Source organism: Argopecten irradians, chromosome 5 (assembly GCF_041381155.1).
Source record: "Argopecten irradians isolate NY chromosome 5, Ai_NY, whole genome shotgun sequence".
Taxonomy (NCBI): Eukaryota; Metazoa; Mollusca; class Bivalvia; order Pectinida; family Pectinidae; genus Argopecten; species Argopecten irradians.
This window is the reverse complement of record NC_091138.1, coordinates 38,553,104-38,579,122: the sequence shown is the minus strand read 5'-3', so window position 1 is coordinate 38,579,122 and position 26,019 is coordinate 38,553,104. Positions and strand designations below refer to the sequence as shown.

Sequence of the window (26,019 nt, the reverse complement as noted above, 5' to 3'; positions counted from 1 at the left end):
ATCAGCTTTAATATACAAATAAGTTTCACACAGGAATTCCCCATTGTATTGTTGTTGATCACAGTTCGTACAGATGTTTACAGGCTCTGTGCCTATAAACCTGCGTGACATGGACCCCAGTGGTACATTCATATATAGTGTTCGCCACTTAAAGGAACTACATGCTGGTCAAAGATGCGTCAAACAAATTATTCATCAGCCATGTGTGTAGTGAAAGGGGTTAGTTATGAGTAAAATGATATGGTTGGCCTTGAGAATGAACATAACGTTAATTAAATAATTAGCTAAACAAATCTTACTTATCACTAAATAATAACAGTTTGGAATGGTTTAGATCAATGTCCTATGAACAGCCAAGGTCATTTAAGGACGGCCTCCAATACGTGCATTATATTGTGGTGTGTGAATATCTATGTTTTGGGAGGCTGCGGTAAATTGATGTTGTGTCTCCTTGTGAACATGGAGCTCTTGTCCACTTTACAGTGCTATCTCAGTGAAGCAAGACACCGAAGTTTGGTTTGATTTGGATTAACGTCCCATTAACAGCCAGGGTCATTTAGGGATTATCTCCCATGTACTTGATTAAATTTGTAAGGACGGCCTCTCATGTATGTGGTGTGTAGTGGGTATGAAGTGCGTGATGCGTGGTTTGGGAGACTGCGATATATTCGTGTTGTATCTATACTTTATCTTGTATAGTGGAAATCTTGCCCTTTTAATAGTGCTTTATCACTGGAGCATGCGACCAAAGACACAGAGCAACACCCCACCCGGTCACATTATACTGACAACAGGTGAACCAGTCCTACCACTCCCTGTATGATGAGCGCTAAGCAGGAGCAGAAACTACCAATTAACAAGGGAAGAAATTTAGTAAAGAAAAGGAGAAAAGATAATATCCTTAAATGCTGCTTTGTTTCAAGTAACTTACTCTAATATTTTCTCCCCTAGTAATTTATATGCATTATGTAATGTATCTACGAGGTGACAACCTTTAATCTCCTGCGATAACTGTTTAAATGTGCCGTTCTGCTTGAGCTATCTCGTTGTTAATTGGTTTTCATTGAAATCGAGTTCAAGTGTCGCACCGGAAAGTTTTATCTTTAATTTATTTCTCTGATTGCTTGTGTTGGACACTTCTGAACAATTATTGTCGACTAAAGACGATAAACCATTTCCATTTCAATTTGCCGAGTACTTTATTCGACTTTCATTCACCACAGCATTCTTGTTCGTCACGTTCATCTCATGGGTCTATTTCAAAACTACCAACATCGAAGCTTTAAACCAGTATCGACATGGGCCGTTTTCGATTATACGGTTTGACTGGTTGGACCTAATAGTATCAAAAACTGCAGGTCCGTCATAATGTATACTTGAAATAATGACTTAGAGCAACGGTAGAACCAGTTGTTCCGAATAAACGATGACCATGCAGGCAGGGCGTTAATTTGTAACTGCTGCCCATATTGCATGATCGTAAAAGGCGACTTAATTTAGGACCTTATTTTTTCTATTCTTCTTAACTGACTTTATCTTTCCTAATGCCTCCCTTGGCACCGCCTCACTTTTGGCCTTAAGTTGAGCGTTCGCCCCTGTGAGGAAGGCTCTGGGTTCTGTCCCCTGGCCGAGACACACCAAAGTCTTTAAAAGTGGTAGTTTCTGCTCCCGCTTAGCGCTCAGCATACAGGGAGTGGGATGACTGGTTCGCCCGTTGTCAGTATAATGTGACCGGGTGGGGTGTGTTGCTTGGTTTGTTCGGCGGCATGCTTCAGTGATATAGCACTATAAAAAGGGCAACAGTTCCACTATACAAGAAGACACAAACATACCGCAGTCTCCCAAAACACGCACCTCGCACTTCACACACGATACACACTGCATACATGGGAGTTCGTCCTTACATTACCCTGTCTGTTAATAGGACGTTTAAATAATTAAACAAACAAACTAACAAAATGATCTTGTTTAAAACTGGTATTTAACATTATATAGACATATTTTTTTACATGTTATCTGGGCCCAATATCACGAATATTCCTTAAATTTAAGGATTCCCTTAACTTTTTCCTTAAATTTTGTAATGTTTTTCGATACGGAACTTTAAGTTAAGGAATGATCATGAAACTGGGCCCTGATGGTGAAGACAACATGAATAAACCGTAGTCTCCTAAAACACTCACCTCGCACAACATACAGGCAACACACTGCATACATGGGAGGCCGTCCTTACATGACCATAGTTGTTAATAGGACGTTAATTAATCAATCAAACAATCAAACAAACAAAACGAATAAACGAAAACGGCCCAGGTTTCACTATAGATCGCCAGTAATGTTTTCTGAAAAGCTTCAGACCATGTTCAATGTCTCTTTTTCTGATTTCATTTTCGGAACACATTATTATATTAATATATTTATGTCCTGTTAACAGCCAGGGTTATTTAAGGTAGATTCGTGTTGTGTATTCCTGTATACTGAAACTCTTTTCCTTTTCATAGTGTTTGATCACAGAAGCATGACGCCGAAGACAACAAAAGTACACCTCACCTGGTCACATTATACTAGCAACGGGCAAACCAGTCGTCTCCCTCCTTTTATACTGAGCGCCCAGCAGAAGCAGAAACCTTTTTTATAGACTATGGTTTATCTCGGCTACGGGACAAAGCCTTCTTCAGGTGCGAGCGCTCAACCGAAGGCAAAAAGCGAGGTGGCGTAAATGGAGACATTAGTAAGAAGAAAGTAGGTTAGGAGGAAGAGAAAAGATAAGATCCAAAATTTAGTTGCCTTTTACGATCATGCAATAGGGGCAGCAGGTACAAATGACGTCCTGCAGGCGGATGATATAGTTTATTGAATCAAAGATGTTATTTAGATGTTATTTCGTTGATAAGAGTAACTTCCCTTTGTACACATTTGTAATGAACATTTAGTAATACATTTACACCACAGTTCCAGTTGTAACTGATATTTCCGTTTTGTATCTGATGTGTTTTGAATGGTTTTTTCCCCAGTACGATACCGAATGTTTCAAAAATGTTCCAAATGTTCCACCATGCTAAATGTTGTCGCTTTATTACAACTGTTTCTTCTAGGACAGTTTGATAAACATTTGTAATTAAAGTCTTCCTGTAGCTAGGACGTGATAACTGTCTCATGCCTCTGTCTATAACGTTGATCGTAAAAGGCGACTAAATTTAAGATTTTTTTTCTTCTTTTTTCTTACTTTCTTCAGCCTAACGCTTTCCTCGACATCGACTCACTTTTGGTCCGAACTTGACATGGTGCTCGCCTTTGTGAAGAAGGCTCTAGGTTATGTCTATACAAGTGGTAATTTCTGTCCCTGTTAAGCGTTCAGCATATACGAAGTGTGGCGACTGGTTTGCACGTTGTCAGTATGATGTGACCGGGTGGGATGTGTTGTCCAGTGTCTAGCGGAATGCTTCAGTGATATAGCACTACAAACTGGGTAAGAGTTTCCATTAATGTAAAGAGACAACACGAACATACTAGAGCCTCCCAATGTATATAAAACCACACAGCACATTACATAATATGAGACCGTCCTTAAATGACACAAATAAACCAACCAACATCATCCTCGGTCCCAGGTGCAGTTGTACTATTACTTAGGTAGACTACATCTGTGTATTGACTGTGGATGGGCGATAAATGCAGATGGCGAGATTTTTCTCTTCAGACTGCGGTATATTCGCTGATTTTGATTGATGGGTATTTATAGTTTATATTTTTAAGTTATAACCTCTACTACTATGTCAATTCTCTTTTCTTAACACAGATTTGGGACAGCTGCGGTATCTTCTCGTTTTATAGTGCTATCTTATTGAAGCATGCTTCCGGAGACACCGAATACCACACCCCAGCCGATCACAGTGTACCGACAACGGATGAATCAGTTATCCCACTCCAGTTATGCTGAGCGTTAAGCAGGAATTCCACTATCAAATTTTAAGCACTAACGTGCGTTTTCTACAGGGGGACATAACAAAGTCTTTGCTTCCACAAAGGCGCGAGCGCTCAACTCAAGGTCAAAAGTGAGGCTGTGTCAAGTTAGCAAGATCCCAAACTTAAATCACTAAAGCTGTAGCATGTGCCAAAGATACCAACAACACATCCCAGACGAAGCCGAAGAAACAAAGTGCGGGAAGCTAAGGGTCGAACACAAACTTTTCGCGAAATAGATTCTCATTAGCCGAAATATTACAATTAATATATACAATGATTTTAACCGTTTTCAATAACAACCTGTCGGGAACGATTGTCTTTCACTCCCGTTTATCGTTATCGATAGGATGTATATATATTAAATTAAAATAAAAAATCACCTGGTATTTGAAGACCCACATGTCAGTATAAGTGGTGTCATTAACGTTGATTAATGATCCACTGATATCATTTGATTAATGAATGTTTAATTCGAAACAGTTTAAAGTTAGATTACGTACCACGCTGATCTGTAAATCAAAGTTACCAGCCAGCCATGATGTTATTACGTACTTTGTGCCTATGTTTGCCAATAAATGCTGTAGATTATTGAATTTTTTATGTTTCCGGGATAACGTAATGGATTCTGTGTTTATACGCTATTGTACGTTAGCTTATTAATATGTAAATTATATGCAGACGAGGTTAATTAAACACAAGTTATACCATACACATTCGGCGTCAACCATTAAGCTGGTATTTAACGTTACGGAATAATATAAAATTATTGTACGTGCATGTTTAATATATAAAACTGTCAACGGGGTAAGTATGTAATTGGATTATATGACACAGGATAGGAAAGGGACATATGATCTCCATCATCATTATAAAAATGTGTGGAATTTTAGATCACCTAATAACAGTCGTCTAAAAATCATACAAACGAACGAATAGACAAGGCAAGACTTACCTTTGTTAGCTATAACGTTAAAGTTAAACAAATAGTTAGCTGACCCACCTCAGTAACACTTAAGCCAGTTTAAAATACAGCTTCATTTGGATTAGATTGACATCACTATAGCATCACTGACAATATTTATTGTCATCTACCACCGTTTACATCTAGCCTCATAAGACTACATAAATGAATTAACTAAATTCATGATAAAATGTGATTTACATTCAAATTGATGAAGTGATATTACTTTAAATTTGCAAAGCTTGACTATTTGCGAAGAAAAATCTTCTATTTAATTAAATTATAATAAAAATGCACCACATGATTTATAAGATATTACTGTAATGACAGTTTTAATTTTTGTTAGTATCAGACAATGGCATATGTGTTCATTATGTCTTTGTGACAAGACACCAAAATTGTTTTAAAATTTCCATATTACATGCACTTTTAATGTTCGTCTATGAATTTGGTGCATAACTAATGTATTTAATGTTAAAAATTAAATTACCTTCCATTTTGCTAGGTATGCTTTTCTGTACATATACTGCACATTTGTCTTTATTTTGCTTTTCTGTTTCTGGAAACTTTAGTTCAAGTTATATGTGTCATAATCTGGCGAAAATTTGATATGTTATTTTTCCTTTAGTAGTCTATTGAAAATCACAAAGTTTTGGTGAATTAAGCTGAAAATATTATTCAAATGCACAGGCAAACATGTATGATACATTATAAGTATCTGCAACATATAATTTATGTACTTTCAGTAGTTCATGCTTTATGCCGTGTGTTTGTTTTGACAAAAAAACATTTATAATCAATGTAAATATGTGAAATAAAATGGTAGAACACTGTTTGGTTTTTTTGTTTGACCATTTGTTGCGCTACCTAGCTAGCTTAAGCAATTATTGTGCCACTCCAAAGTTGCAGAGCGTCTAGAGTGGGAGTAATAAAGTGGCACTCAGAATTTGCTCTAGAGTGGGGGGCGTTTGATTCTGTCCCCTACAAAGACATACCAATGTCATAGATTCAAATGAGTGTTGGAAAACCTCAAAATTCAACACTAGTGAAAAAAACAAACACACTTGGTCTAAGTATTTCTGCATAATGGTCATCGATTACGTAAGCTATGGTCTGTAACAATAGCCACAAGACACTGGAAAGATTCAGAAGGTGTTTCCTTGCTTTGCCCTTCTTACGACTCTTGTGAAGAACCCTGTCAAGGCCATGTCATCTGCGTCTAATGTTAACTAGATAAGCGATCGTTGCACTATAGAGAGGGGTTATACAACTCGTCGCAGAAGAACAAAAAATACCGCCCGATGTTGAGCACAACAATTGAAATCTCCGCAATGTGTAGCTCGCTCTCATATTCTGGTATAATTTGTCATAAAGCTTGGACGAGGATATCCTGGGTTCCTCTCCCTCAGTGGGTGTTGCTCGACATGGCGTGATAAGATGTTTTCAATAAATTAATGTCTTCCTTCACACCAAGGACATGGCGTGATAAAATGTTTTCAATAAATTAATGTCTTCCTTCACACCAAGGGTCATTTGAGAACGGCGTCACGAGTATGTGGCGTATGTGTTTTGGGAAACTGTAGCATATTCCAAACAAATGTATAAGAAACAAAGGCAATAACGAAAAACATAAACATAATGCATAATTCTGAAAAAATATAGATGCCCATTCTACGGTTCGCCCCAAGATAAATATATCCTTCTGTAAAATGGAAAAATCCAGGTACGGCACCTCAGTGATGCAAATTGGCTGTTGTGGTTACACAAGTGTATATTGTTACTTTGCTTATATTCAGAAGTCATTATCGCTTGTGGATTCCGGCATGTGAAAATTGAACTAAATTAAAAAAAAATTAACTTATTATTTTCCTTTTCAGCCCTGCTATATCAAGTACGTTTATTGTTTTCGAAGTTTACACAGAAAAAACCTCTCCCTCCGCAATCACTTGGGTTGGTAAACTGTACCTAAAATGTAACCATTATCCCTTACCGATAACGCAATCGACCCAACAATGAAGTCTGAAAGGATTTATGAAATTTACTTTTGTAATTGTCGCCTTCAACATCCTCCCTACCTTTGAAAAGTTTTCTAATGCAACAATGGGGCCTGAATGAGTATGTCCATATTCCTTAGACAAAACAAACGTAATGGGACAAAAAACTCAAATGAGTGTTGAGTGTTCATCAATGGCCTCATCTTGATATTAAAATAGAATTATTGTCTACCTACAGATACGTTCCTGTTGGCCCAGCCTGTCGGTGACGTGTGTTGTTTTGTACCAAGATGATGGGTCGGTTGTTTCGAACTGAAATATGGATGGATGGTATACGGTATTAGCAATGGACAAACACAAAAATAAAGGAGGTCAAACATGTGAATTGATCATGATGTATTCTTGTCCTTTTATAGTGCTATCTCACTGAAGCCTGCTGTCAAACGTACCCGGCCTGAGCCCCTGCATGTAAGACTAATAGAATCTTACATGGTTCTGTGAAGTGGACAGGGATATCTCAACCCGAGTGAAAGATTTTGGCCGGTCAACCCGAGGCTTGCCGAGGGTTGACGGCCAAAATCTTTCACGAGGGTTGAGATATCAATGTCCACTTCACAGACCCATGTAAGATTCTTTTTCTTCCATACTTAGTAGAAAAAATGATGAAATTCCACTTGGTTTCCAGCTTTTTCATCGCGCCATGATCGCAGGAACGTCGTTATGTGTCAAAATTGATCGCGTCATCTACAATGCGCGCCGCAGTTCCACCGCATGTATTGATGACGTCACGGTATTGTCTGGCGCGTGTGAGCTGTCTTACACCCCCCTGTGTAAGATAGAGATATCTTTTCCCTAGCAAACACGGGATATCCCTGTGAAGTATGAAAGAAATTAGAATGGTACCTGCTGCCCCAAGAGGTTTATGGTTGTGTCGTCTATCCAGGAAAATACATCATCGAACACAATTTTACACCATACGTGTAAAGAGACCCGTTGAGGTGTTCCTACTGTCAACTAAATAGAATTTGATATTTTCTCTTCTCCTTACATGATTATCTCTATCTTCACCCGTTACACTGCCTTTGTTTTGGCATTCGTCCCTGTAAGAAAGGTTCTGGGCTGTGTCCCGAAGAATATACCATTTTATAATGTTCAACATAACGGTGATAAACGATATCTTTGCTCGTTGAAGGAGAGATGCACTGTTTGGCCTCTTTCACAGTGTGCTTCAATAAAAAAATACTCTGAAAAAGTCAAGGGTTCCGCTATTACAAGGAACACAACATGATCAATTGAATCCTCCTGAAAAAAACCACGCGGGTGATATTATACTGAAATGAAAACAATAGTCAACCAGCAAGCCGTTTTCAGTAAGATTGCACTATAAAACGTTACACTATACTATGTCATCAGAAACGCATTCACCAAACACTTGTCACACACATGTGAGACCGTCCTAAAATATGACATATACTTTTGAAAATACGTTAAAATATAGTAATTGTTTCAGAAATGGAACAGACACTCGCCTTTATATCCAACGCTAAGTACAGTCCGAGTAGCTTCAAATATAGCTATATTTTGTATATAGGTGTATCTCTTGAATTAACTTCGCATGACTAAATCCGGTTTGCCCATCAATCATGATAAGTTTATTAAATACCACCCAAACCACATCGTTGTATAATACTTGGCGTTTAGATAAGGAAGATTCTAGTAAGACAGTCAAAGGAGGCGTCACCAAATGTGTTCCCATCATTGCTTCTCATCTCCTGATGTTATACACATAGTCTTGCATCATTTACATACTAATTAGGTATTGTAATAGTCATTATTTGTACCAGGCAGAGCTGGGGTCACGGCGGGAAATGGTGGTTCTTTGATTGTAAAATGTATGATGGTAGACTTACGGCTGTTGGTGGATGCTCCTTACATGACTTTGACTATTAATTGGACGTTTATTTATCAAACAAACAAAAATGGTGGATGCTCATTTATGTATACAAAACAAAACGACCTAACCATAGGTATATATTAAGATCTAGTTCTCCTATTAGTTTGGCACTAGTTTTCCTTTTAGTAAGCACTGTTTAAAGATGCTCCACCGCTGACAAAAGGTATTTTTTCACTATCAAAAACAGGAGCATACGATTTAATATTTTTCCTCAGTTACAAAAGTTACTTACTTTACACCATTACCACCATTGAGAAGTTTGAGCTTCTTATTTTACTTTTAGTTAAAAATATAAAAAAAAAATGATGAAATTGCATCCCGAAAATAATCCGTGGCACTATATCCTATATGAAATGAAGTACTGATTGCGCATGCACCAAAGGCAAAAAAGATTATTTTATATTTTTTTGTGTTAATTAGATATATACACCAATTATTGTTCAAATGATGAATACCATTTATGCTCTGTCGGCGATGGAGCATCTTTAACATCTTTCAATGGGTAACTTAAGAATAGGACTACCCTGTATGCTTAGTGCAAACATTAGGCAGTACGTGTTATTGGATATTGCACTTGTTACTTAGAAGTGGAAATTCTGTCTGAATTATAGTGCTATCTCATTAAAGTGTACAGAGACGAACACCTCACCAAACTAGACATAATATAGCGCTCATTCTATAGTTACTGAGCGTTCTGCAGGATAAGCATCTATCATTTGCATATACCCTGAATCCAATATCTCAACAGAAGCAAAACATAACTTGATTCAAAACTGTATGAAGCCGGTAAGCCTTAGCCCGAAGAAGAAAAAAACGGTAACTAACGATCATCTAAAAAAAGACCAATGTGAGGAAGTGTTAACGGTGCAATGAGGTGATAATAACTCTTTGTGAAAAAAGAAAATAAACCAAACTAAGTTATTTAAATTAAATTGGCATGGGTAATATTTTTTTCGTGAAGAAATCAGTAATTAATCAGTATCATTTGCTCCTCGCATGACCAACGCGTTAGCATATGTCGAATGCATCCGAAAGATAAAGCATAATTTGTATTCCTGACTACATTTATAGAAAACGCATTTGTCAATTTTAATTAACACATCTCTCATTGTTAACTTGGTCGTAGTTCCTGTTATTTCCTATGATACCTACTTAATTAGCACCAGAGACAGCTGCTGATGACAGTTCTAGGTAATTGTTTATGTATACTTCCGGTTCAAGGTTGACAATTATTTCCTGGTCCAGTGAAACAGAGGTCTCGCTGGGTCGAGCCGACCTTTACCACAACATGACCTTTACATGGCTTATAAACGATTCCTATTTAATGTTCGAAAATATTTCCTTTCATACTTTCATGATGACAAATGTCAACTGGCACGCATAAAGCTTGAATCTCATTACAATAGATATAAAACACCAATATAACACTTTATCAATTTCCATTTAACCTATATTTCAATTACTGTCATGTATCCTAGAGTTTATGAGCTTTTTACCTAACCAGGAAAATGTCGCCGTAATGAATAGCTGAAGCGTAACCGTTCATTAGAATATATTATATTTTCTGTCCTTACCTGTCAACGTCACACCAGGTAACTTATCATCAGACTCACGCTGTCTCTCTATTAGCAATCATAACATATACAGGAGTAATTAATGCAATAAAGAATTATCTGCTATCATTTCTGCAGTGTCCGTGAGGTGGCGCTCGTGTGTGGACGTGTTTAGCCTGTCGACGTATCACACAGGGATTTCTGGAATATTCACCAAGGTAAGGCGTAATAATTAGGTTAACGATTGAAATCCGGAAAAATGCGAACATATCCTATGGAATTACTTAAATAATGTTTTAACAAAAATGTCAAAATGTTGACTATTTGCTTTCAGTCAAAATATTTTAAATATCAAACTAAATTTTGATTTTTAAGAGTATTACTGACTCGTAAATTGTAATTGATGGTAAACTTTTCCTCAATGTTAGATATTTTGAACATACATGAAAACAGTTCTTTTTCTACGTTTTGAAATATGTTTTTTTTTTACATTTTTTTAAATTATCTATTGAAACCAATTCATATAAGTTTATTTTTGAAAACAAGTTAACGAAAATAAGATCAGGAGGTTATTTTTTAAAGAAAATTATCGATAAAATTTAGTTTTAGAAACATATTGAAGTAAATATCCGATAGCTAAACAATTAAGTTTTGAAGGCTAATGATAATTAACGGATATATTTAGCACTTTGTCAGATTCATTTATAAATAAATCGTTGGTAAATAGCTATTTCAATAAATTTGTTTGATTTTCTCAATTCGTTGTGTCTGGAAATTGTAATTAAATTAAAAGCGGTTTTAAAATTCAGTAAAAGTTTTAGGTATTTGGATGACAATATCAACAATATGATGGATCTTAAATATACTTCTTGCTCATATGAAATTAACTGATGTAAGCTCAAATGTCTTTATCATATATAATTTAGCTATACTTATGAGTTCCATTATTCTCATATGCCATGGGAAGCACGTTTACAATTAACATAATCACATCCAACATATATTTGCATCTTTTGAAAGATTAATGAATTTCTTCTTCATGTCGGTCTGATATTAAAGTTTTTCTTCCATTGTTCTAGGTTTCAGGTTTAATATTAAATGCTGATAATTTTATTATTTGTCCTTTGTGACATCACAATGCATATGACGACATTGTGCCTTGATGATGTGCCAATATGTTGCTTATTTTACATATTTATTTACAATCTCGCTAAATGCCTGTTGTAATTAAATACCAACTCTACCAATCCATGTCATAGGATTTATTGCGATGGCAAAATAACTGATAAAAAATTAATTTCTTTTCATTTTGTCTAATTAAGCATGCATGTTTATATGTTTATATCTTAATTTGATGTTTTAGCATTTGACTGGTTTGCCCGTTGTCAGTATATTGTGACCTGGTGGGGTATGTTGCTTTGTGTTTTCGGCGGCATGCTTCAGTGATATAGCCCTATAAAATGGGCAACAGTTCCACTATGCTAGAAGACACAACATGAATATACCGCAGTCTCGTAAAATACGCACTTCGCAAAACATACACGCAACACACCGCATACATGGGAGGCCATCCTCACATGACCATAGCTGTTAATAGTACGTTAATTAATCAAACAAACAAACAGCATTCCATGGTTCTTTACTTATTTGCTATTTCTCCTTTCTTCTGATTTTGTCTGAAATGAAATTGTTTTTTCTGTTTTCTTCACTATTTCTATATATTTCACTAACAGAATATGAAAATGCCTTTATATTTTGACTTTAACTTTGACATTCAATTGTTTCAAAGTACATTGTAGTTTTATATAAAATAAATCGAATACTCAAAAATGGTATTTTAAATACAATAAACCAAAAAGATATCAATATAGATAAACATTTAAACACGGACAGTTACACGAAGCTTACTAAGTAATGTTTAAAAGAAGTACATAAAAGTACATATAAATGTGCATAAAGTACAAAAGTCATTTGTCATATAGCTCCAACAAACCATGTTTAGTCCTTCTAAGAGTCGTCAACGGTGATTAGGGTTCAGCAAATCAGACGTTTTGGATTACGCGCTGTCAACAATATGATGAATGGGGAAACACAAAAGACCAAACATGACCTTTTAACATTTGGCGATGCTTAAACAAAACGCTTTACTTTCTAAGCTAGGTATTTTCGGTGAACATCATGTAGGTAGGGCGTTAGAATTGTACCTGCTGCCTCTATTGCATGATCGTAAGAGGCGACTAAATTTAGGATCTTATCTTTTCTCTTCTTCCTAACTGACTTGGTCTTTCCTAATGCCTCCCTTGGCACCGCCTCACTGTTGGCCTTGAGTTGAGCGTTCGCCCCTGTGAGGAAGGCTCTGGGTTCTGTCCCCTGGCCGAGACACACCAAAGTCTATAAAAGTGGTAGTTTCTGCTCCTGCTTAGCGCTCAGCATACAGGGAGTGGGACGACTGGTTCGCCCGTTGTCAGTATAATGTGACCGGGTGGGTTGTGTTGCTTGGTGTGTTCGGTGGCATGCTTCAGTGATATTGCACTATAAAAGGGCAACAGTTCCACTATTCAAGAAGACACAACATGAATATACCGCAGTCTCCCAAAAAACGCACCTTGCACAACATACACGCAACAAACCGCATACATGGGATACCGTCCTTACATGACCATAGCTGTTAATAGGACGTTAATTAATCAAACAAACAAACAAACAAACAAGACGACACAGTATTAGACATATAACGAGACAAATTCATCTTTTTAAAACAATGTAGAATTGGAGTGGATCTACATGTAGAATTATTCATTCGTGCTTCTTCTGCCATATCTCGTGGTTCTTTTATAATTAATACTCTTTTGTGGAACGTCCAATCAAATCCTAACTTATCACTAAAATAGTCTTTGATTTAATTGATTTTAAACAAAATACAAATCAAATTGATTAAGAAACTAAATTATTTCATAACTTTTCTTTACATTGACAATTCTCCGACAATGTTACCATTTGCAAAACGGTGGCCAAGTGGTTAAGATGTCTCGACATGTTGACACAAGCCCTCTACCTCTGGGTCGCGAGTTAGAATCCCATGTGGGGCAGTTTCCAGGTACTGACCGCTGGTCGGTGGTTTTCTCCCGGTACTCCGACTTTCCTCCACCAACAAACCTGGCACGTCCTTAAATGACACTGGCTGTCAATAGGACGTTAAATTAATAAAACGTGTTTTGGGAGACTGAGGTATATTCGTGTTGTGCCTTCTTGTAAACTCTTGTCTTTTTTATAAAACTATATCACAGAAGCATGCCGATGAAGGCATCAAGCAACACACCCCATTCGGTCAGATTATACTGACATCGGGCGAACCAGTCATCCCACTCATTTGCACAGTCACATACCTATATTGTTACAGTATCACAATTGTTGTCACATAGAAAATTCGATAGATGTTGGTTTTTTTGTAGAGACATGTAACATGGTGCTGGATATTCGGTTTCTTTCTTTTGTGATTTAAGAACTTTATATCGGCGTCGATATAACTGAAGGAGACTTATTATCATATCTCTTATACCCCAGGTGATATCTCTGTAGTTACATGTTCAACAGGTGATTTAGTTACATGGCCAATTTGGCCAAGTTACTTGGCCAGTCTGACTTAATGAAATGGTCGAAGTGAGCATGTGCCGAGACTTAACTGTTCGGGACTTCATGACGGTCATGACAACGCATTGCTATATATATACAGCTATAAACTTTGAACTTGATGTATTTCGATAAATGAATTATTCATACAATTAAATCTAATTAAAGCAAATTTACATTTAATTATCCATGTTATTAATAACAAAAAGAAGCTATCAAACACAGCTTAACTAACGTCTGCGTTGTGATGACAAATATCAAAGTAATGTGGAAATGTGACGATGATGAACATCGCTTGTCTGACTCACTAGATCTAACCTTACAGTTATTAATGCCACAAGCGATGCATTTCAAATTATTGGTATTATATAAAAACGTATCTTGCTATTTTTGACCTTGACATTTATGACATAATAGGTCAACGGGTGACCTTGACATCTAACATCGAAGTATTATGTCAATATACCTGGCTCTCAATTTGATGTTAAATCAAATGATGTTCATTAACCAAACCTCAGGTACCATTAATTCGATGTATCTAACTATGAAATCGATAGTGATCTGGTGACCTTGACATTGAACTCTGATGTCACATACCCTTTCTATTTCTTGTTGTAACGTGTCCAGTGTCTACGGTTGTCATTGTCTGTCTAAGCGGAATCTGACACCGAAGCTAATTATATCTAGATTATTATACATTTTATGAACCGTGTTCATGTCATATGTAAGACAATTAAGATGTCAACTATTCTGTTCGTCTCCTTTGACCCGGTCAAGGTTTTGAAAGTAATTTCAGGTCACGTTTATTAAAATGTAATGTTAAACATGAATAAAAAATTTCCATGTAATTGTTTAGATACTTTTCTTATGTTGGTTGTGCCATCTTACTGTGGAATTAGGCAGCGGAATGCCGCTGTGTTTAGGTTCTAATACAAAGTGTATGAAGGGAACTTACCTGTCGGGAAAGTCGATTGTTAAACATAGCCAGATTTACCTACAATATATAATCACTGAGAAGCACCCATTAAGCAGAACATATGTATTCGTTGTCAGTAGTTTATTAAAACATTTCACTGAAGTGTAACACATGATGTCCATTTAAGTACAGATGTTTATTCCGGTAATGATACGTATTGTGTTACGTGACAGACAAGCTGTCAATCTCCGAATGGGTGTGGCCCTGAGATAAGAACAGAACCGTGCCACGATGATACCACAACAACGCCCGACAGCATCTCTAAAGTAAAAATTCAGAAGAATACGTAATGTTTTACGTCATATATTTGTATTGATGTATAAATTCATAGAATATGGGCTTTACACAAACCTAATTGCAAAATAACAAAGGTTATATTCCTATGATTTCATCTTTTACTCAATTGCCAGGTTCCCTAAAACAGGCACCATAGGTCGATGATTTATCTCAGAGTACGTCGGGTTTTCTCCAACTTTAAAACCTCACACGTTCTATATTTAGCTTGGTTCTTAATAGTCTGCACTCCGTTTTCTCAATAAAATGTTTACCCCTTTCAATTTAAGGCGTCTCTGAGTAATATGTCGATTCAGATAGGAACTTTATCTGATTTGACCCATTATCTGTTGTAGATGGACGCCCAGGCCGTTCTTCGAGGTCTTCTTGTACTTATCATCAACATCGTCATCACATCAGGTAAGTTTATAGTACTACGTGATCATCAGCAGTTGTATTATTGCCTGTGTGAGGACTCGCTCAGCTGACAGAAACTGCTCTTTGATCATTTGGTAGAGACGATAGTTATTACACCAGATATTCGGTTCCGATTCTAAGGTGTATATTCCCTTCTATTTCTCTACTTTCTACTGAATTATTGTGATGTTATCCCCATCATGACAACATACTCATTAACAAGAATATCATATAATAAAATCTTTTATATCCGATGTATATAGATTTTCTGGTTTCTTTCATGAGAAATAAAACAATGTCCGTATATTTGTAAAGTCCTCTTAGTGCTTAGCGCTCAGCAAAAGTTATTATAATTAGGGTGTGCTGTTTGATGTCTTTATATTTTTGGGAGACTGTGATATATTCGTGTTGTGTCTCTATTCTATAGCGCATCCAGGGGAAACTGTCCTACCTCCGTATTAAATAAAAAAGCTTAACCAGCAAACCAAGCTAACTAACCGACCTTAAGTCGGGTCATGGAAGATATGGGATATTAAAGGCGTATTTGACTGAAGCAATGTAATCTTGTAGTGTCGAAATTGTGTTAATTATAGACAGTACGGTATACACGTTTCGTGGTGACGATTATGACGGACGTAGTTTATTCTACTTAGTGCGGTTTTCTCAGACAGTTTGTAGAAGTCATTGTGACAAATTGGACAGATCGGCTGTACGCGTACCAGACGATACCAACTATACAAGCTGTACAAACGGAGTGGCGCGTTAATGGAATAATATTTACATTTAATTATGGTTAATAAGTATACTTCTTTTAAAATGATGTCATTAAATTGTCCTCATTCTTAATATACGAGATACGTGCTGTCTTTTTCTGCTATCTCCGCCCGATGTTTCCGGAAATATCTTGTACAGTGGTAACAACTTTTTATTAACTCTACTGTAACAAAATAGGGATGTATATGAAATATTATTGACCTATAGTCCTGTCCTGTTCTTCGATTAGGAATATAAATAAAAGCATAACATATTCTAAACATTTCAACGACAGTACTGATTTGACCAATGCTTATACAACGTTAACGTCAATTGCCATTTAGAAACTAAAACAATTATATACATGTCAAAATATATAATTTATCATTTCGTGTTAAGTTTTCATAATCTTCCCACACGATTTTTATATACATAACACGCTGATGTTTTACAATACCTGCTTTGGTTTATATCAGTTCTAAGACTCAATTGCTTGCAGAATGAAAGTTTTTAGACATGCTAATCTTGTCAAAACGTCGTTGATGAAAATCCAATTATGCATAGTTTTTTTGCACAAAGTCTGTGTGGTATGAAAATCGGAGTATCCTTATACTGTACATAATAACGGTCAAATCTGGTTAGTCATCAGATAAAGGAGCAGAGATAAGGAATGCTATGTAGTAATACCATTGGGACACCCTTGTATCAATGGAAAAAACCACCCGTATTGTTTCCAGGGTGTTGTGGAAATTCACCATTACAGTTATACCTTACGATTATTAGGGTTAGTAGTAAAACAGCTTCGTCTGAGCTCAAGACATCATTATCATAGCTCTTATTTTAACTTTTTCTGTGTCCATTGACGTACAACGTACTCATTGAAACAAACTGTAAACTAATTTAAAATGTAAAATGCTTATTGGGTAATGACATAAACTTTAAAAGAAGAAAAAATGTCATATTTTCGAATTCCTTTCTTCTGTCTTTCATACATTTTTCAACTGCGGAATATTAATGTCTTTATTTACTTTCTTTTCTTTTTTCTTTTTTTTCTAAGTTGTGTTCTACTTTTCTTAACATGATTTAAACCTCTTCGGCATGTTTTACTTTGCCTGTGATGTAATGTTGCTCACTCGCGTTCTTCTCTCAACAGCCGAGTTTAACCGGGTCTGCTTCTACAGTGGCTGGTCATTATACCGAGATGGGAAGATGGGCCTGGCTCCTGAGGACATCGACCCCTATCTCTGTACACATGTGGTATTCGCCTATGCAACTCTGGATGATACCGGAACTCAAATACGTGTACCAGATGGCTACGAAACCGAGGAACTCAATCTGTAAGTTACCATGTCTTTCCATCCAATAAATTGACACTTCAAGTGAAAATATTTCAGTCAATGTCAAAAACATTATGTTCTGGTGACGATTTAAGGTTCAAAGTGAGAGACTATAAAGACTATGGCGGTGTTATCTACAATATATCTACTGTTGTGTTGTTTGGAAAATGTGAAGCAAAATTAAATCAAACAGTTATTGATTTCCATGGTATCTTTAAAGCCAGAAGAAGAATTAGTACTCTTGATAAAAGTAATTAATCTCTATTACTTATTGTAAAAGCTTGGTATCATTTCCAGGTTCCGGAGGTTCCACAGCATGCGTTCGAAGAACGAAGATCTGGTAATGATGTTATCAGTTGGTGGGTGGGCCACTGACAGTAAACTTTTCTCTAAGACAGTGTCCTCTGAAGCCAACATGCAACACTTTGCAGAGGAGGCAATTAATTACCTCCGAAAACACGACTTCGATGGTCTTGACATCGACTGGCAATTCCCAGCAACACGTGGTAGTCCACCAGAGGATGTACAGCGTTATTACAGGTTCCTTAGGGTAGGTTTACCGTTTCCATGTTCTTGGATAATCCAAAGTTGGATTTTATGCTAGTACAGCTTTCTATGGTCAGCTGATTGTGTGATAACCATCTATGATTTTCTTGGAATGTCATGGAATGGTTATTTATCTCTTTGTTTAACGTTACAATCAAAAGCTATGGTCATTTAAGTATATACTCTCATGTATGCCTTGTGCTGATCACTGCCTTTGTAAGCAAGATTTCTGACTTATATGTATATCAGAAGTATACAACATGCTCAACACAAACAATATATCAACTACATGGTAATTTGACCGTAAATGACATTTTTGTGTGTTTTGTCTGCCCTGGTGATAGTGACATACCGCAGTCTTCCAAAACACGCACCTCGCACAACATACACGCAAAACATCGCATACATGGGAGGTCGTCCTTACATGACCATACTCTTAATAGGACGTTAATTAATCAAACAAACAAACAAACAACTCTAGTCTAGTGCAGATGACAACAAAAAGCTGAGCAAATGACAATTGACGGTACCTTCGTTAAACATGTATCTATATGTTTTAATGGTTTATTGATGGGCAAGAAACTAATGGTGTTTGACTATTATGCTAGCCCGAAAAAATGAATTACAAATTGTTGTTGGTTTTTGTTCACATGATCAGAATGTGTTTTTGTTTTTACCTCACAGCTTCTCCAATGGGAGTTTGAACACGAAGAGGAACCTGATGACAAGAGTACCCTTATCCTGACAATCTCTGTAGATCCTACAGTTGAACGAGCTGCTATCTCATACGATCTTCCTAGATACTCAAGGTAATCACATTCTGTTGGCATGGTTTCCCTACAGGCGCCAACAATGTCCTCGTCGCCCTAATTGTATTTATATAGAACATATATTGAAATTTCGTATCGCTAATATCGGAATTTTCCCAAACTTTAACAGCTACTGACTTTTTTTTAACTTGAATATTCAATGTAATGTTTACCGATAAGCACTACACATTAGAATATTACCACGCCATGATAAGTACACAACGTATGAATATGTATTTCAAGACATGCTAGTATTCGTTCCATGTATGCACTACGCATGCAGAGAAATCATGCTTTGAATACGTGAGCAGGTGTTATAACTCTTAAGAAAATATTAAAAAAAACAACACACAAAACAAAATATTTTACATAAAATATTTCCAAGTTTACTTCATGCAGATGAGCTACCATACATTGTTTCTATCAATGGTTCAAAATGCTTAGGCAGGTCGATCAATATATCCTTCCTTTAGGTAAATACATTTAATTAAGCTTAGAACGTAGCGTTTTATGCTGTAATGAAATTTAATGTACAGTATAAATAAGCATGTGTATGTAAAATGGAAATTAAAATTGCAAAATGCAGTAAGACAATTCATATGCGATTCGTTAGCGCATCTCGTAGATCCATCATACTTGTCAAGTCGCACTGTAATATCAATATCAAAGTAGTTCAATTAACACGATAGACGTCGACAGGTGAGTCATTCGTCCGGGCGACGGTATAAATGTCATCCCCTGTTTGTTATGAATATGATATGTGTGTTTAGATAAAATTGATGTCTGCCAAATTGTAGTTATTAAAAAAGAAGCAATTCATCTTTTTCAAAATTAATATGTACTGCAGTACAAACGAAAAGATCTTCGATGACGATTTTATTGTTTAATATTGATGGTATTGTCTATATCCCTGACAGAAAGTTTCATCAATTCTGTAATATGATCTCGTTTTGATATTGTTATTCGAATTCGACTTCGATGAATACTTTTAGTGTCGCTTATAAATAAGTAACCCTACATTTGAAATTCATACGTTAAGCAGTAGAACTTTTGTAGCCGATATAGCTTTTACAGAAATTTAGAAATATACCGAAATCGAGTAAAAGTATACAAAGAGAATAGCAATGTTAAAACATATATCAGTTTGACTGACAATAAACAAGTCGGTCTCTCGGGAAAAGTACGCCTTTATGGTTTTATATTTTTGATAAATCATTAAATTTAATAAGTCCTTGTTATTCCTAAGATAACAGTCATTATTTATATGTAATTATATATATATACACACCTATTAGTAAAGGCACATCAATCACTGTCTATTGAACAATACACGTATGATAATTCTACAATATGCGGCATGCTTCTATTTTTAATTTGAGTAAGTCACTACCGTGAACATACCTTAGCAATTATGAATAGCTAAAAAGCATCATTATATAACATACTTCAGACATAAACTAAATCTGTCCTCGCATTCTTATAGTAAATAGAGTGATACATATGTACATCGGAGCAGAGAATTTTACCTAGTATAATATGTTATATTCCGACGGCGTAAGATGATACAAGAATTCACATACACTTGACAAACGATATTTAGAAAAAAAAAAGATTCTTTGTTTTGCATCGTTTATGTATACTTTACGTAGCTTAATAGCTGTATGGAAAGGACAACTGCGAGAGAGAAAAAATACACTAATATTGCTAAAAATATTTTGACAAACGATATTTAAAAAGAACTATGTTCTATAGTTTGTTACTTTTATCGTATTAACCTATTAAAATTCCATTAGATAGTACCTTAAAATTGAAGATATCCACATGTAAGTTTTAAATATTTTCATGGCCATGGTCCCGAACATTTGAAGTATTAAGATATGATGGAATTATGTATACCTCAGAAGCCAAAGCGCGGTATTTTTCATTCGCGAAAATTAATTTTCATGGTATATTAATGTTGTGTCTTCTTGTATAGTGGAACTGTTGCCCTTTTATACTGCTATATCACTGAAGCATACAACCGAAGACCCAAATTGCAAAATTTTGACTCGTAAAATAACTGGTAAACGATACTTCCTACTTCAAAGTACTTTCTCACTTACTTTTAAGGGCTTTGCCAAAGACGTCGCTATCCAAACTTGTCAAATAATACTGGCATAATACTGGCTGTGCGAAAAGAATTTATCCTGGACTAGACATAGATGATATACCAATTGCATTGTATCTGTTTGAGTAGAATTGTGTTTCTCGGTTATAGATGGGTGAATTGGATCAATATGAAAATGTTTGATTTCTATGGCCACTGGAATGACCCATGTGTCGCAAATCACCACAGCGCCCTCTACAGTGCTCACGACCCTAAAAACGTGGTAAGTACGGGAGTGCTCTTGGCAGTTATCTGACGCAAGAACGCATTAAAAAAAACATTGTTATGTCGGCATGGTCTTATTGAGATAAAATCTATAAATAAATATCTAAATATATAGATATTTTTTTTCGTGCACCAAAACACAGACATTGGATAACAATTTATATGTTCCCTCTTTGCTGTAGAAACACTAGCGTGAAACATTCCAGTATGAGGATCAGCTGTATAGATTAAACGTGCACCGATCACACCTAAATTCAAGTGAAACAAAATAAACATCATTGTTCATCAAATAATCTTCGATAGTGCCACCAATGATGTTGTAAGTCTCGTGCAAACGCAAACATATATATCTCAAAAATCCTCAAATTAATTCCATCTTGCAGTTTTGCAATTTCTTGAAGGACAAAAACATATAAATTTTCGTTGATACACCTAACGCTACACACAGGCATTTCATGTATAGATAAGGCGGTTCTGATCTTACCATGACTGGAAACAACCATACAAAACAGATACAATTGCCATGTCAGGACTCTTGATAGAGTCTTTAATAACTGAAAAAAAGAATATCGGCGAGTTCCTCTAATAGGTTAGTTGAAATAGGTTCGACATGTTACTCCATCGTTGATGTCTGGTTTTGCTGTTTCGCTATATGTTATCGAATGTTTTTACGATAATCTGTGCGATAATCTGTCTTACCAAATGTATAAAATAAATTCGACATCTGCTGGATGACAAATCCTTCTTTTATTCCAGAACAACCTGAGCCGTTACTGGGTAAACAAGGGAGTCCCTCGCCACAAGATCGTGCTGGGTCTGCCAATGTATGGCCGCTCCTTCACACTGACCAACAGAAACTATACACAGGCTGGGGCTCCCTGCTCTGGGCCGGGCTCCGACGAGGGAGACGGCTACCCCATCTCAAAGGTAAGGCGACCTATCCTATCAAACGTAATTAAACCAATACAAAATGGATTCTGTGTCTCTCTTTCTCCCCCCCTCTCTCTCTTTCTCTATCTCTCTCTTACTGTAAACCACTTTATTTTCGGGTGCACAATATTTCACATTTTCGTTATTTTCAGTATATTCGTGGATACATAAATTCTCAATCATAAATTCCTATTAGCATTTTAACAATTATTTGAATTCGTGTTAGAGCTATATTGCGAAATTATACGAACATTGGTACCTCGCGAAAAAAAAAGTGCCGTTGTAGTATGTGGATATTACCATAAACCAAATTTGATAAAGCATTTTTATCCACTCAACAGCTTTGCCACTTGATCAAGAACGGAGCCAAAGAAATGGTGATCGCCGACAAACGTGTCCCTTATGTTATCGTCAACAACGAATGGATCGGATACGATAATCCAGAAAGTATTAAACAAAAGGTAAGTACAACACTGATCAAGTGTTCTTATGTGTCATTGATACCCGAATTTCAATAAATCTTTGTTGTTATGGTATGGGAACATACAACTATAAATTATGTAAAAATGTATACAACACAATATAGCTAACAAAACAAAAAACACACGATTAAAAAAGCTATTATTTCATATTATACCATTTATTGTTAAAAATAAACAATGTGTAGAAAGTTGCTTGTTGAAACTAAAAACAATTACATGAAACTAACGTAATAACAATTGCATGACAACAGTCAAATAATTATCTAAGTACGTAGATGTCCTTGCAAGTTTATGAAAATTATTGATTCAAAGCACACTTCATAATGTTTTATAGGGACATGAACCTAAATAAACCATGTAAATTTGAGTAAAATACATATTTAAGACGTGTCAGATACCTTACTAAGTAATATATATCAGTTATTGTGCAAATGTGTCAAATAAAATAATTATAATGGAAATTCCATCTTTCTGTATTTTGAACCGGCCCGGTCGAATTTAGTAACGATAGTTTAGCTGTGTTGATCTTAAGTGACCTCCCACAATGCATTGCTCCAATTAAATTAATGTAAACAAATGGTGGGTCAAAAATGTGGGTGAAGCGAACACAAACGAATTCCGATAGAAAACAGTGTACGTCAAGAGTCAGTAACGTGTGCGATTGGGAAAGTAGGTAAATTTAAATGGATCGCTGAAATGCAAAAGACGGGAGCAACTCCCCACTTTATACTTGCGTGATGTACATATGTGCAATAAGTCAGGAACCTCCCTTCGCGGTGCCCTGTCGAATGAAAAGTCTCGTTTGACTTTTGACTTATCATTCTTAAGCTAAATACAAATTGTTTTGTAACAAATATGGCCCTGCAGGTAGGGCGTTAGAATTGTACCTGCTGCCCCTATTGCATGATCGTAAAAGGCGACTAAATTTAGGATCTTATCTTTTCTCTTCTTCCTAACCGACTTCATCTTTCCTAATGCCTCTCTTGGCACCGCCTCACTTTTGGCCTTGAGTTGAGCGTTCGCCCCTGTGAGGAAGGCTCTGGGTTCTGTCCCCTGGCCGAGACACACCAAAGTCTATAAAAGTGGTAGTTTCTGCTCCTGCTTAGCGCTCAGCAAACGGGGAGTGGGACGACTGGTTCGCCCGTTGTCAGTATAATGTGACCGGGTGGGGTGTGTTGCTTGGTGTCTTCGGCGGCATGCTTCAGTGATATAGCACTATAAAAAGGGCAATAGTTCCACTATACAAGAAGACACACAATGAATATACCGCAGTCTCCCATAACACGCACCTCGCACAACATACACGCAACACACCGCATACATGGGAGGCCGTCCTTACATGACCATAGCTGTTAATAGGACGTTAATTAAAGAACCAAACCAAACCAAAATTGTAACAAATATGGCTTAATCTTCATTTGTCAACCATCGTAAATTAGAAAATAATCTTAAAATGTAGAAAACTATCATTATAACCTCGCTTTCGGCCAGCTTTTGTTTTGTGTTCCAAAAATAGAATATGACGGTCTATTTTTATCATTTTTGAGGTAGTTATTCCCCACGTTTTCATGTCGTTTTAGATAACCAATAATTGTAATAAAATATTCAATAAACATCTGAAAACCATATCTAAGCATACAGAACAAATTATTTTAGGTTCATGTCCCTTTAAGATATCAGGTGAAGAATTTCTGTAAACTTTTGACGAGAAATGCTGATAATTCTATTGTCCTCGGAAAGAACTGACATTTTATCACCATTTTGTGCTGCAGGCTCGTATTGTCTTCAACAACTTCCTTGGTGGTGTAATGATCTGGACATTAGATTTGGACGACTACAAAGGCTCATGTGGCAGGCCCTACCCTCTGATAAACGCTGCCCTGGACGGTTTAAACGCCCGCCATGGATACAATGAGCTCATCACTAACGCCAAACAGGACCAGGCCCAGCAGGCCGCCGCTAAGAAGGAAATCTACCGACAGAGGGCGCTAGGCTGGCAAATGCAGGACCAACAAGAAGCAATTCATAGTCAGCAAAGTGGAAGAACTGGTGGTCGCAGACGGGGATGGTAAACAAACAAGTCGTGACATCATTCAGATCAACACAGGGTGTTGTGTTATTTAAAAATTCAATGTAAAATATCGCTACTTTCTGTTGGAGTTACTACAAAAATAAAACGTTTATTTTACAGTCGCTTTGTGTTTCTTTTTAACAATTTATTGAATCACAATGATCGTAAAAGGCGACTAAATTTAGGATCTTATCTTTTCTCTTCTTCCTAACTGACTTTATCTTCCCTAATGCCTCCCTTGGCACCGCCTCACTTTTGGCCTTGAGTGGAGTGTTCGCCCCTGTGAGGAAGGCTCTGAGTTCTGTCCTCTGGCCGAGACACACCAAAGTCTATAAAAGTGGTAGTTTCTGCTCCTGCTTAGCGCTCAGCAAACGGGGAGTGGGACGACTGGTTCGCCCGTTGTCAGTATAATGTGACCGGGTGGGGTAGGTAGGGCGTTAGAATTGTACCTGCTGCCCCTATTGCATGATCGTAAAAGGCGACTAAATTTAGGATCTTATCTTTTCTTCCTAACCGACTTTATCCTTCCTAATGCCTCCCTTGGCACCGCCTCATTTTTGGCCTTGAGTTGAGCGTTCGCCCCTGTGAGGAAGGCTCTGGGTTCTGTTCCCTGGCCGAGACACACCAAAGTCTATAAAAGTGGTAGTTTCTGCTCCTGCTTAGCGCTCAGCAAAAAGGGAGTGGGACGACTGGTTCGCCCGTTGTCAGTATAATGTGACCGGGTGGGGTGTGTTGCTTGGTGTCTTCGGCGGCATGCTTCAGTGATATAGCACTATAAAAAGGGCAAAAGTTCCACTATACAAGAAGACATAACATGAATATACCGCAGTTTCCCGAAACACGCACCTCGCACAACATACACACAACACACCGCATACATGGGAGGCCGTCCTTACATGACCATAGCTGTTAATAGGACGTTAATTAATCAAACAAACAAACAAACAAAACTTTGGCGGCATACTTCAGTGATATAGCACTATAAAACGGGCAACA

The 26,019-nt window shown here is 36.8% G+C and overlaps 1 protein-coding gene across 1 annotated transcript; it reads left to right on the top strand.

Moving 5' to 3' along the window:
• The first annotated feature begins 10,522 nt into the window (after positions 1 to 10,522).
• LOC138323780 (putative chitinase 1) lies at positions 10,523 to 25,145 on the top strand. Its single transcript, XM_069268618.1, has 9 exons — positions 10,523 to 10,646; positions 15,664 to 15,727; positions 17,631 to 17,814; positions 18,112 to 18,364; positions 19,045 to 19,169; positions 21,427 to 21,538; positions 22,297 to 22,467; positions 22,812 to 22,931; positions 24,725 to 25,145. Exons 2-9 carry the CDS (start codon positions 15,664 to 15,666, stop codon positions 25,022 to 25,024), a joined length of 1,329 nt encoding a protein of 442 aa, XP_069124719.1. The 5' UTR covers positions 10,523 to 10,646; the 3' UTR covers positions 25,025 to 25,145.
• Positions 25,146 to 26,019: the final 874 nt, after the last annotated feature.

What these genes read in the sequence shown, in the direction of transcription:
- LOC138323780 (XM_069268618.1), top strand. Translation starts at nt 15,664, where the DNA reads ATGGACGCCCAGGCCGTTCTTCGAGGTCTTCTTGTACTTATCATCAAC. An exon ending in GAAACCGAGGAACTCAATCT is followed by an intron (nt 17,815 to 18,111) that starts GTAAGTTACCAT and finishes TATCATTTCCAG; the next exon opens with GTTCCGGAGGTTCCACAGCA. An exon ending in ACGGCTACCCCATCTCAAAG is followed by an intron (nt 22,468 to 22,811) that starts GTAAGGCGACCT and finishes TCCACTCAACAG; the next exon opens with CTTTGCCACTTGATCAAGAA.